At 35.3% G+C, this 13,112-nt stretch overlaps 1 protein-coding gene across 1 annotated transcript; it reads left to right on the top strand.

Annotated features, from left to right (window-relative positions):
* The first annotated feature begins 234 nt into the window (after positions 1-234).
* Positions 235-3,387, top strand: LOC107058757 (uncharacterized). The gene is made up of 2 exons (XM_015304858.1): positions 235-357; positions 2,935-3,387. Exons 1-2 carry the CDS (start codon positions 235-237, stop codon positions 3,385-3,387), a joined length of 576 nt encoding a protein of 191 aa, XP_015160344.1.
* Positions 3,388-13,112: the final 9,725 nt, after the last annotated feature.

Consider the following 13,112-nt stretch of genomic DNA (forward strand, 5'->3'; position numbering starts at 1 on the left):
TATTTTTGGTGATAGGATTTTGGAACTTATTTGCCAAAATTATTCATGGACGTCCGTTACGACCTTATTAATGGCGTCAATTGGTCCTGCAGGGCAAACAAGCGCATTTTCAAGTTAAAACGCCCAAAGTAGTAAAAACCAGATTTTACCTATTTTCGTATGCTATAGTCCATGAATTTTTGTGACACAGGTTTCTTGATTTTATTTTTAAGAATGTTTGTTACAACCTTATTAATGGCGTCAGTTGGTCCTGAGAGGAAAACGGGCACATTTTCAAGTTCAATTGAGCCCCAAAGCAGGAAAACCACATTTTACCTATTTTCGTGTGCTATAGTACATGAAATTTTGGTGATACAGGTTTCTATAATCTTTTGCCAAAGTTTTTGATGGACGTCTGTTACAACCTTATTAATGGCGTCAGTTGGTCTCGAGGGGAAATCGGGCGCATTTTAAAGTTCAAATGAGTCCAAAGTAGGAAAAACCAAAATTTACCGATTTTCGTGTGCTATAGTCCATAGATTTTTGGTGATAGGATTTAGGAATTTATTTTACCGAAATTTTTCATGCACGTTTGTTACGACCTTATTAATGGCGTTTGTTAGTCACGACGGGCAAATGGGCGCATTTTCAAAATCAAATGAGCCCCAAAGCAGGAGAAACCATATTTTACCAATTTTCGTGTGCTATAGTCCATGGATTTTTAGTGATACAAGATTCCAGAATTTTTTTGCCAAAATTTTTCATGGACCTCTCTTACGACCTTATTAATGACGTCAGTTTGTCCCGATGGGAAAACGGGCGCATTTTCAACTTCAAACAAGCCCTAAAGCATGTCTCGGTGTAGATATTATTATTCTATTAGTATAGGTTTTGTATACCTATGGTTAGTTGGATTTGATTTTCTAATTGAAGTATCGAATTGGTTTTTCTCTTTTGAATTTTCTTGAAGGTTGATTAGAATAGTTCTTACTTTCAACATTGGTATTTAAAATTGATATTTAATATGAATTATCTATATTAAGTAGGTTGGTTGGTACTCTTGCACTTATGGGGTTTCCGATTGCCATGTCGCGTCTAGGGTGGGGTCGCAAGGCTTGACAAACACTCAAGAGAATATTTGAACAAAAAACTTAATAAAGCTTATTATCTAGCTTAAAGACTAAAATAAATTGAAAATAATTACAAACTTCGTCGCTAAATAGGTCAAACCTAACATAGTCTTCTAATAATTTATCACTAATTCTTTCCTAAAGGAATGAAGAACAAGAAAAATCTTGTATCATCAAGAAATCATATGGCTCTAAAGCACTATGATGTGGAAACAACTTATCTCCGCCACTTGTATCAGTATTAACACCTTGATGAGTCATAAACTGATGTTGGTCATGAATCATACATCAAGAAATTTCTTGGTTGTGCAACACTCCATTGTGAAAATAACTAATTAATCACCACCAGCAATAGCAATATTCCCATCTTGATGACTCATAAACGGATGATCCTGAATTATCAAGAAATCACTTGACTGTACAAAACTCCAGTGTCCAAACAACTTATCTCCACCATTTGTATCAATATTCAAACCTTGAAGACTTATTAATTGTCTTTCAGAAATTAACCCCCCCCCCCCCGCCTTCCTTCACAATGTATGTATAAGGATGTATACATACCACCACCCATGTACTTTACTTGTGGGAATATATCGGGTATATATATTGTGTCGTTGTTGATGACTTGTTAGTTGATGTTGATGAAGATGAACCTCCATTTGTTACAAATTAGGCCATAAATTTATAAAGAAAAAATACATTATGAGAGAAGAAAATAGGTTTTATATTAAGGGGGAAGAAAATCTTTAGAGTATTTTTTTTCTAGAATAATTCTCAAAGATGCATATATAATAACAGTGAAATATTAAGTAACATCTCCTTCTTTAAGTACATTCCTTTTAAGTACTGTCAAAATATAAATGGAAGAAGAAATGAAAGTCATTACAAACACAAATGGAATATAACAAGTACAAAGACGACAGGAAATATAATTCCTAGACGGACTAAGGGAAAGCAAGATAAAGAAAGCAGTTGGTCCTATGTATAAAACCTTGTTGTGGGTAAAAACATTTAGTACTGGACTTTATCGACTTTGATGCTTTGGACTCTTCTTTACGAAGATAGAAAATGCACTTAAAATTTATATTCACCACATGTATTAATATTAACACCTTGATGACTCATAAACTGATGTTGATCCTTAATTATCAAGAAATCGCTTGGCTCTACAACACTCCATTGTGTAAACAACTTATCTCCATCACCTATATCAATATTCACACCTTGATAACATATAAATTATCTATTAGAAAAACTCAACTTTCCTTCACAAGGTTGTTAACATGATGGACAACTAAATGATTGTATATATTAATGTAATTATATTAACATGATCATATACATTTGTTGTAGAATCAAAAGAATAAATATTGTGATAGAATAGCTGATTTGGAGGGATAGTAGGCAAATTTAGAGGGATTGAATAACAGCTTTATAGAGATAGAATAGTTGATCTTTAGGGATAGGATGGCGGATCTTTAGGGTTGTGTAATCTTTATTTTCTCTATATAATGGAAAGACTCTCCCACTTTGAGAGGCATTCAGCAGAAAATTGACATGGTATTAGAGCCTTCTCTTGGCTGTCTTGTCTCATAGAGTCATTTGTGGTTCCTTATAAAACTTTTTTGAAAATCTTGGTTTTTGGTTGACTGTTCATCAACAATCAGTCCTACCACCTGGGAATTTTGTTCTTGGTCATTCTAGTTGCTTTCTTGAGTCTTTGTAGTTTTCATAGATATTCAAAAGCATGAATTCACATCACTTTGAACCCTTTGGTGTTCGTTTTACTGGAAAAAATTATTCTTCTTGGGAGTTTCAATTTTAGTTGTTCGTCACCGGCAAAGAACTATGGGGCCATATAGATGGAAGTGATCCTGCTCCTACTGATGCAACAAAGCTAGGTGAATGGAAGATTAAAGATGCTCAGGTGATGACATGGATTCTAGGGTCAATTGACCCTCTTATTGTTCTTAATCTCAGGCCATACAAGACAGCTAAGGCTATGTGGGATTACTTACAAAAGGTTTACAACCAAGATAATAGCGCAAGACGCTTTCAGTTAGAGTATGAAATTGCTAATTACTCTCAAGGAGGTCTTTCTATTCATGATTATTTTTCTGGATTTCAGAACTTATGGGCTGAATTTACGGATATTGTCTATGCTAAAATACCTACTGAATCTCTATCTCTGATTCAGGCAGTTCATGAACAAAGCAAGCGAGACCAATTTTTGATGAAATTACGCTCCAACTTTGAGCAAGTGTTTGCTCTAACTTGATGAATTATGACCCATCTCCCTCTTTGGATGTTTGCTTTAGGGAATTACTTCGTGAAGAGCAACGTCTTCTCACACAAAATGCTTTCAAGAAAGAAAATGATGTCACTATTGCATTTGCTGCTCAAGGTAAAGGAAAGGGCAAGGATATGAGTAGAACTCAATGCTACAGTTGCAAGGAATATGGTCATATTGCTAGCAATTATAGCAAGAAGTTTTGTAATTACTGTAAACAACAAGGACATATTATCAAAGAGTGTCCCACACACCATCAAAATCGTAGGATCAATGCTTTTCAAGCTGGGATAAATGGTTCCACTAATGATAACTTATCTTCAGGACAAGTTCTTACTCCTGAAATGGTACAACAAATAATCGTGTCAGCCTTTTCAGCATTGGGATTACAAGGTAATGATGTTACATCTAATTTTTGGATTACTGATTCAGGTGCTTCCAATCATATGACCAACTCAATGAGCATCCTAAAAATTGTTCGTAAGTATCAAGGTCCATCACAAATACATATTGCCAATGGTAGTAATTTACCCATTACCAAGGTTGGGGACATTACTCCAACTTTCAAGAATGTTTTTGTTTCACCAAAGCTCTCAACTAGTCTTATTTCAGTTGGACAATTGGTAGATAACAATTGTGATGTGATTTTTTCTCGTAATGGTTGTCTTGTGCAGGATTAGGTGTTGGGAACAATAATCACGAAGGGGCCTAAAGTTGGATGATTATTTCCTATACAGTTTTCCATTCCTTCCATTCTATCTTTGCTTGTACTTCTACTGCTAGTAAGACTGAGTTTTGGCATAAGCGTCTGGGACATCCAAATTCTGTTGTGTTGTCTCATTTATCAAATTCTGGTTTATTGGGAAATAAAAATCAATTTTCAATTGCTTCCATTGATTGTTCTACTTGTAAATTAGGCAAATGTAAAACTCTTTCTTTTCCTAATTTTGGTAGTCGTGCTACAAAGTGTTTTGATGTCATTCATAGTGATGTTTGGGGAATTTCACCAATTATTTCTCATGCTCATTTCAAATACTTTGTGACATTCATAAATGATTATAGTCGGTTTACATGGGTGTATTTTCTTCGATCCAAATCTGAGGTCTTTTCCATGTTCAAGACATTTTTGGCTTAATTGAGACTCAATTTTCTACATACATCAAATTATTAAGATCTGATTATGGTGGAGAATATATGTCTTATGAATTCAAAAAATTCTTGCTTGACAAAGGAATTGTCTCACAACACTCTTACCCATATACACCACAACAAAATGGAGTTACTGAATGAAAAAATCGCCATCTTTTATATGTCACTCGTACTTTATTGATTGAGTCATCTGTACCATCTAAATATTGGGTGGAAGCTTTGTCTACTGTTGTCTATTTAATTAAAATATTGCCATCAAAAGTGCTAAATCTTGAGTCTCCATATTTTGTCTTTATCACCAAAATCCTAACTATAGTGATTTTCATACATTTGGTTGTGTTTCTTTTGTGCATTTGCCTCTTTCGCAATGCAATAAACTTTATGTACAGTCTACTAAATGTGCTTTTATGGGTTATAGGACTTCACAAAAAAGTTTTATTTGCTATGATCCATGTTCTCACAAATTTCGTATTTCTAGAAATGTTGTTTCTTTGAGAATCAGTATTTCTTTCCTATGATTGTAGATTCATCTTTTGTTTCTCCTCTTCTTCCTACTTTTGAGGATTTATCATCTTCTTTTAAGAGGTTCAAACCTGGATTTGTGTATGAACGACGTCAGCCAGCTTTATCCTATCCCGACATTGATCCGCCGCCTGAAACTGTACCACAACTAGAATTTGAGAATTCTTCAAGATCTGGTCCTCTTGAGCCTACTCAGCGATCTACCAAAGTATCTCGTACTCCCAATCGGTATGGATTTTCCTCTACTTATCCAACATATTTGTTCCATCTTGTTACTCATAAGCTTCCAAGCATGAATGTTGGCAGAAAGCAATGGAGGAAGAAATTTTGGCTTTTAAAGAAAATGACACATGGGACATTCATGTCCTTCAAATGTATGCCCTATTGGATGTAAATGGGTTTATTCAATCAAACTTCATTCTTATGGAACTCTTGATCGGTACAGAGCTCAATTGGTTGTTCTTAGTAACAGACAAGAGTATGGGGTGGACTATGATGAGACTTTTGCACCCGTAGCTAAAATGATTAAGGTGCGAACTATTATTGCTTAACAAAACTGGTCTCTTTATCAAATGGATGTCAAAAATGTTTTTCTCCATAGTGATCTTAAAGAAGAGATTTATATGAAACCTCCACCTGGTTTGTTTTCATCGCCTACATCAGATGTATGCAAGTTGAAGCGGTCGTTATATGGATTAAAACAAGCTCCAAGAGCTTCGTTTGATAAGTCCCGGTCTACTTTGCTATAATTTTCTTTTGAGCAGAGCAAATATGACTCATCTTTGTTTCTTCAGAAAACATCTACAGGTTGTGGTCTTCTTTTGGTGTATGTAGATGACATTATTATCACAGGAACTGATTCTTCACTAATCACTAGCCTCCAATAGCAGCTTAAAGATTCTTTTCATATGAAAGATCTTGGTACTCTTACTTATTTTTTGGGTTTGGAAGTTCATTATGTTGCTTCAAATGTGTTTCTAAACCAACACAAATATACTCAGGATCTGATTTCTTTGGCCGGTCTTCATGATTCCTCCTTCGTAGATACTCCATTGGAATTGAATATGAAGTATGGTCGTGAGGAAGGCGATCTTCTTCCTGATCCAACTATATTTTGACAATTAGGTGTGAGTCTAAATTACCTTACTATTACTCGGCCTGATATCTCTTTTGCAGTTAAACAAGTTAGTCAATTTATGCAAGCTCCCCGTCATCTCCACTTGGTGGCTGTTCGCCGCATCATTCGGTATCTTCTAGGAACATCTACTCGTGGATTGTTCTTTCCAAGTGGTTCTCCTATTCGTGTTAATGCTTTTAGTGATTCTGATTGGGCGGGATGTCCTGATACTCTCAGTATATGGTTGGTGCATGTTTCTTGTAGAGTCATTGATATCTTGGAAGAGTTAAAAGCAAGATCGTGTGTCAAAATCTTCAACAGAGGCTGAATATCGATCCATGTCTACTGCTTGCTCTGAGGTTGTATGGCTTTGTGGATTACTTGCTGAGATTGAAGTTCCTCAATCTCATCCTACTCCTCTCCACGCTGACAACACAAGTGCTATCCAGATTGCTACTAATCCAATTTTTATGAGGGGACCAAGCACATCGAAGTGGATTGCCATTATATACGAGAAGCTATAGATAAAGGAATCATTACTCTTCCACATGTGTCCAATGATCTTGAAATAGCTGATGCATTTACAAAATCCATGGCACGGCAACGCCATCGGTTTCTTCTAGGCAAATTGATGCTTCTTGATCCACCAGTATCAATTTGAGGGGGGATGTTAGCATGATGGAAAACTAAATGATTGTATATAATACTGTAAATATATTAGCATGATCATATACATTTGTTGTAGAATCAAAAGAATAAATATTGTGATAGAATAACTGATTTGGAGGGATAGCAAGGCAGATTTAGAGGGATTGAATAGCAGATTTGTAGAGATAGAATAGCTGATCTTTTGGGATAGGATGGCGGATCTTTAGGGATACGTAATCTTTATTTTCTCTATATAATGAAAAGACTCTCTCACTTTGAGAGGCATTCAACAGAAAATTGACAAAGGTAGGGATATAGTTGTATTGTACATACCTATGTGCTTATATATATGCGTTAAATGGTGCTCGCCTTTTGTGCTTCGTTTCAAGATGTGAAAAAGATAAATGAAATACTAGCATACTACTCACCAAGTATGAGAATCAATATTTAATTGTGCTTAATTCTAGTTAATCTATATGTGAATATATATGAGGTATAAATACTATAATAGACATAGTGATTTTTTCACTACTAGTGTCACGCCACTGTTTGTGCCACTAATAGCTTAAAACTACTGATGATGATCACTAAGTTTTAAAGCAATGAAGGATAAGTAAAATCTGGATATTATATTTAGAAATAATTTTGTATTCACTGTTTACCTTTATTATACAATGATGCTTTTCACTTATGTGCTAAATTGGTCCCTTAACGTGACAATAATACTTGAATTTGATCATTACAAAATGGTAATATTTTAAATGATAGAGGGTTTGTTCTAAAAAAATCTTATTGGATGTGCCTTCCCATAACTAGTTTCATTTTGTTGGATATGTATGTCTTCCCATAAAATCATGTCGCATTTGATCTACATGAAATTCTGGTCGAGCTCCGTCAAATATCAAAGAATTCTGTTATCTCTTCTATACTCCATTCTGAGAAGAAATTATCATCTCCACTATATCTATCAGTATTAACACCTTGATGACTCATAAATTGATCTTGATCATGATGCTGATCCTGAATCATCAAGGCATCCGTTGGCTCTATATCATTTTGTTGTGGAAAAAACTCATGTGCACTATCTTGAGTCATCGAGAAATAACTTGTTTGTACAACACTTTGTTGTGGAAACCACCTATCTCCACCATTTGTGTCATTATTAACACCTTAATGACTCATAAGCTGATGTTTATCATAACGTTGATCCTGAATCATCAAGGCATCCGTTGGCTCTATATCATTCTGTTGTGAAAATAATTCATGTACATTACTTGTATTAATATTTACACCTTGATGACTCATCAACTGATGTTGATCATAAGGTTGATCCTGAATGAATGCACTTCATTGTGCAAATAACTCATCTAATCTAAACTACATATATCAATATGACCACCTTGATGATTCATAAATTGATGTTGATCCTGAATCTTCAAGGCATCAGTTGGATCTACATCATTCTGTTGTGGAAATAACTCATGTGCACTACTAGTATTAATATTAACATCTTGATAACTCATAAATTGATGTTGGTTATGATGCCAATCTTGAGTCATCGAGAAATCACATGGCTCTACAACACTTTGTTGTGCAAACAACCTATCTCTGCCACTTCTATCAGTATTAACACCGCCACCTGTATCAGTATTAACACATTGATAATTCATAAATTGATATTGGTCATGAATCATCAAGAAATCACTTAGCTTCATGTAACATCTCGTAAATTGAAATAACTAGAAAGAAGCTAATAATTGAAAATAGTCATTTTTGGAAAGAATGAAAAATCTGGAAATTTTGTCAAGTTAGAATAAGTTGAGTTTTGGCCAACTTAAAACGGCCACAACTTCAAGCACAAGATGATTTAGAGGTACTTCCAGATATGGTAGGAAAGATCTTTCCAACGCCACTGAGTTTGCGTGATTTCGAGTTCGTATGAGTGAGTTATGCCCTTTGGAAGTTGGGTTGTTGGAATAAGCAAAGTCCAATTCGGATTTTGAAAGGGTAGTTTGGTCTTTTCCTTGGCCAATTATTTTATTTCATTTTTGGTAATTAAGTTAGGTCTAATCAGAATTAGATCAGTTTATGCTTTTATGAAATTACGCTAGGGCTTAGAGAAAAGAGAAAAAAAGAAGAGAAAGGAGAAGAGAAGCAAGATTCGTCAAGCTCGTCGAGTTTAGCTTGTGGATTTCGTCGGGGGTGATCCCTACAAGGTATGTGAGATCACATAGCATTGGGTTAGTTCACCCACGCGCCAAGCATGTTTAATTCAGCGTATTTTCGTCCTAAAAAGATTGAGAATTTGATGTTCTTGATAGTTGTTCTTGAATTGATTTCGTTCTTGACTATGAGTTGGGATTAAGGAGTTTCTTTATGTTAAAGTGTTGTTTCCTTGAGTTGTTTGGGTTAGATTTTGTATATATGATTTGGGTACATGAATCTAAAGTGAATTTGAGAAAAAGAATCGAATTAAAATGATTTAGGATCAAAAGTTCGTCATAATTTTGCTTGAGGGAGGCTGGCGCGACGCGCTCCCATAGCGTCCAAGGGGATGGCGCGGCACACCAGCAGTGCGCTAGATTTGAGCCCCAGTAAGTTGGGGCTGGCACGGCATGGCCGGGATGCGCCCAAATCGTCGTTTTCACCAGTTTTCGTCGTTTAGCCTATTTAAGTCCTTCTAAAGTCTACTAACACTTTCCATTGATTCTAACTACTCTAAATAACTTCTAAACATCTAGAAATCATCCAGAAACATGAATCATAACCTTGAATCCATAAATTCAAATTCAAGGAAAGTCAAGAGCCAAGTCTAGGAAGTTCTTAATGAATCAGCTGCAATTTTTGAGTCGCTCTCCAAGTTGATTTTGGGAATTGCAATCTTGTCTGCTTACCAAATTGACATGCGTCGCAACTTGGGAGTTCCCCTTCAAGTGGAGGTAAAACTTTTGCCAACCCTTTTTTCTACATATACAAAAGCGCCCGGTGGTGGAAGTGACCCAACTGTTTGTGCCAAGTTTTTGAAACACTAGACTGACTTGGAAAAGCTATTTGTTCTTCCTCCATTGGATTCAAAGAAAAGCTTTTACCCTGCATTTTAATTCTAAATAGTTCCTGACCAGTTGGATCAATGATCAGACACGCCTTATCTTTAAAAAATAGTTTGAACCCATTTTCAAGTAGATGTCCAACACTAAATAAATTCTGATCAAGTTCAGGAACAAACAAAACTTTAAAAATAAGTTTTATACATGTATAACTCTCAATAGCTACAGTCCTCTTTCATTTTACAGGGAGGTATTCTCCATTTCCAATCCTAACTCTTGATGTTGTTGTTCTATCAAGCCTTTTGAAAAGCTTTTCATCACTAGTCATGTGGTGTGTACAACCACTATAAATAAGACAACTCTAACTTGAAATACTAGATGAAAAACATGATGCAACAAATAGTTGTTCTTTCTTATGTTGATTTGCAACTTGAGTTTCTCCTTGTTGTTGTTGTCCTTTTTCCTTGCAGATGATCTCAGCATGCCTAAGTTTTTGACATTTTTGGCATCTCATATTCGGCTTTCTCCAACATTTGAAGTGAGGATGATTCTTCCTTCCACAATATTGACACGGAGGGAATTTTTCTCCTCTGTTGCTGCCTGAATTGTGGCTACTTCCATTACCAGCGGAAACCTGATTATTTTCAGCATAATTCCTCTTCCTTTTGATTTTCTTGTATTTGTTTTCAGGATAGTTTTACAACTTGGCCTGAAGTGCACCTTCTACCGACCCTTCATGTCTCATTAACCTTCTTTGCTCTTGTGCTTGCCATGCATTTAGTAAATCTACCAAAGTGATCTTTGACAAATCCTTAGTATTTTCTAAGGAAGCAATGGTTGGTTCAAACTTCTCAGGTAATGTAACAAGAAGTTTCTCAATAACTCTGCTATCAGGAAGCTTATTGCCCAACATTCTTACCTTGATCACAATGCTAAGAAGCCTATCTGAGTATTCTTTGTCTGTTTCAGAATCTTTCATTTTTTTGTATCTCAAATTCTCTAATGAGATTCATAACTTTCATACCTTTGATTCGATCATCTCTTTGGTACTCTTCTTTTAAAAAATCCCAAATTGTTTTTGTCGATTCCAATGTCACGATTCTGGAAAAAATTGTAGGTGAAAGTGCAGTATATAAGCAAGATTTCGACTTTGATTTTCTTGTCTTCCTTTCCTTGTGAAGCTTGATCTGAGCCATTGCTTGGTAAAACAGGAATTTCGTAATCCTCCTCTACTGCTTCCTAGAGATCACATGCCTCCATGTGAGTTTGCATCTTGATAGCCCATACCTCGTAGTTCTCTCCATCAAACACTGGTGGAGAAATAGCATAAGAACCAAAAGAGTGTTCTGATGGCTTTTCAGGGCAACATGTAGGGATTTTGTTGATGGTTCACTCAGACTACACTCACAATTCACTCGCAAGTCCCTTAAGAAGAGGGCTCTGATACCAATTTGTTGGTGTTAACAGCTAAAGAAAAATATACGACAGAAGAAGTAAAAGAGATATATTATTAAGCTGAAAAAAGAAATATTTAAATAGAAGGAACTCCTAATAATCTGCAGTAAATAATGCAGTAACTGAAAAACAGAATCTTCCTAATAACTAGGCACTAAGTCTACCAACAACTCTACATGATACTAGGAAACTCACAATTGAAAGACTAAAACAGAAAATATCTATCTTCGGAAACATAAAACACATCAGCAGCCATGTCATTATGCCAGCTCAACATCAATTAACAGCTCATGAGGCAAATTTTAACAAAGTCACATTACATTAGTTAAGTTATATAGTACGTACGCACATTAGTAAGCATAAGTCACATTACATTGGTTAAGTTAGTAAGTACTCACATTAATAAGTATAGGTCACATTACATTAGTTAGTACTCACATTATGAATAAAGGAGAAAAATATAAAAGTGACAGTCAAACAAGGAAGATTTAAGTCTGTTAAGTATTTGAGCTAAATTACACAATATTAATTCACATATGAACTAAGTAAAATAATATTAAACAAGTGGTCCATGTTAAGTATTTGAGCTAATTATACAATACTAATTAAAAATAAGCTAGGTAATTAAGATAAAACAAGTGGTCCTACTTAACTGTACAAAATGTAAATAACATCAACTATCAATTTTATACTTGTCTAGTTCTTATAGACCTACCAAATTGTATAGAATAAATAGTCATAAAGAAAGGGAATAAAGACATAAAGAAAGGGAACAAAGAAAAGGATGAAGATAATCGACAAAAGTAGAAGATAAAAAATCCATAAATCACAGAAAATGACACTACAGAAGCAATACATCTGAAACACAAACAAAAAAAAACACTTCTTAACATAAAGATGCACAAACCCTAACAAATCCGCATAAGACAACACTAAAGTAAAACCCTAGAAAATGAAAGAACGACCATAGTAAACCCCTACAAATCACTATAAAAGCAGATTCTAGATAAAAATTAAAGATACCAGTGAAAATCGAAACCCAACAACACCTTTCTTACACACTACGAATGCCAATACAAGCAAAAATTAAACACAAACAAGATCTATGAGATGAACGGAGTGAAAGTGTCAGTACCTATGATTGGTTCAGAGTGAATCCACCAAGAATCAACAGGGTTGAGTGAGTAGTTTAGATATGATGAAGTAGGGTTTTAGTATGTGAGATGAGCGAAAGATTTGAGAGGAGGAAATTTTTCTTTAGGTTATTAGATAGGTTATTTATGTGGGTAATGGGTGTATCGGGTGGGTTAAACGGGTAATGGGTGGGTATTTGAATTTTGGGTTAATTAATTGGTCAAACCGAATTGATCTGTAGGATTGCGCCACATGTACCAAATAAGTCTTCCGTTAGAGTAAGGGGAAAATGTGCACTGGTTTTTGGACGACAGGGGCACTAATGAATGAAAAGTATGACGGAGGGTATTTATATACCATTTATGGTAGTTTAGGGGTATATTTGTTATCACGCCCCGAGCCTACACCCTGGGCGGGACCGGCACTCGGAGACCATTGCTGGCCCCAAGCGAACCCTTGGCCTGGCTTTCTTAACTCAGCGGAATAGAATAACTCAAAGACGTGCAGAGACATAAACAACTTAACTGATAAACATCTGTCCCAAAAAGGGCAACTCGAGTCTCAAAATAGAATATTTACATAAATATATATATATAAGAGACTCAATACTAACTGACTGACTGTCTATGAAGCCTCTAAAA

This window comes from Solanum tuberosum, unplaced genomic scaffold, assembly GCF_000226075.1.
Source record: "Solanum tuberosum cultivar DM 1-3 516 R44 unplaced genomic scaffold, SolTub_3.0 scf00629, whole genome shotgun sequence".
NCBI classification, from domain to species: Eukaryota; Viridiplantae; Streptophyta; class Magnoliopsida; order Solanales; family Solanaceae; genus Solanum; species Solanum tuberosum.

Bases quoted from the DNA above. Each gene is read 5' to 3' on its own strand.
- LOC107058757 (XM_015304858.1), top strand. From the start codon at position 235: ATGGCGTCAGTTGGTCCTGAGAGGAAAACGGGCACATTTTCAAGTTCA. The intron at 358-2,934 runs GTTTCTATAATC...TTTCAATTTTAG, and splicing joins ATGAAATTTTGGTGATACAG to TTGTTCGTCACCGGCAAAGA.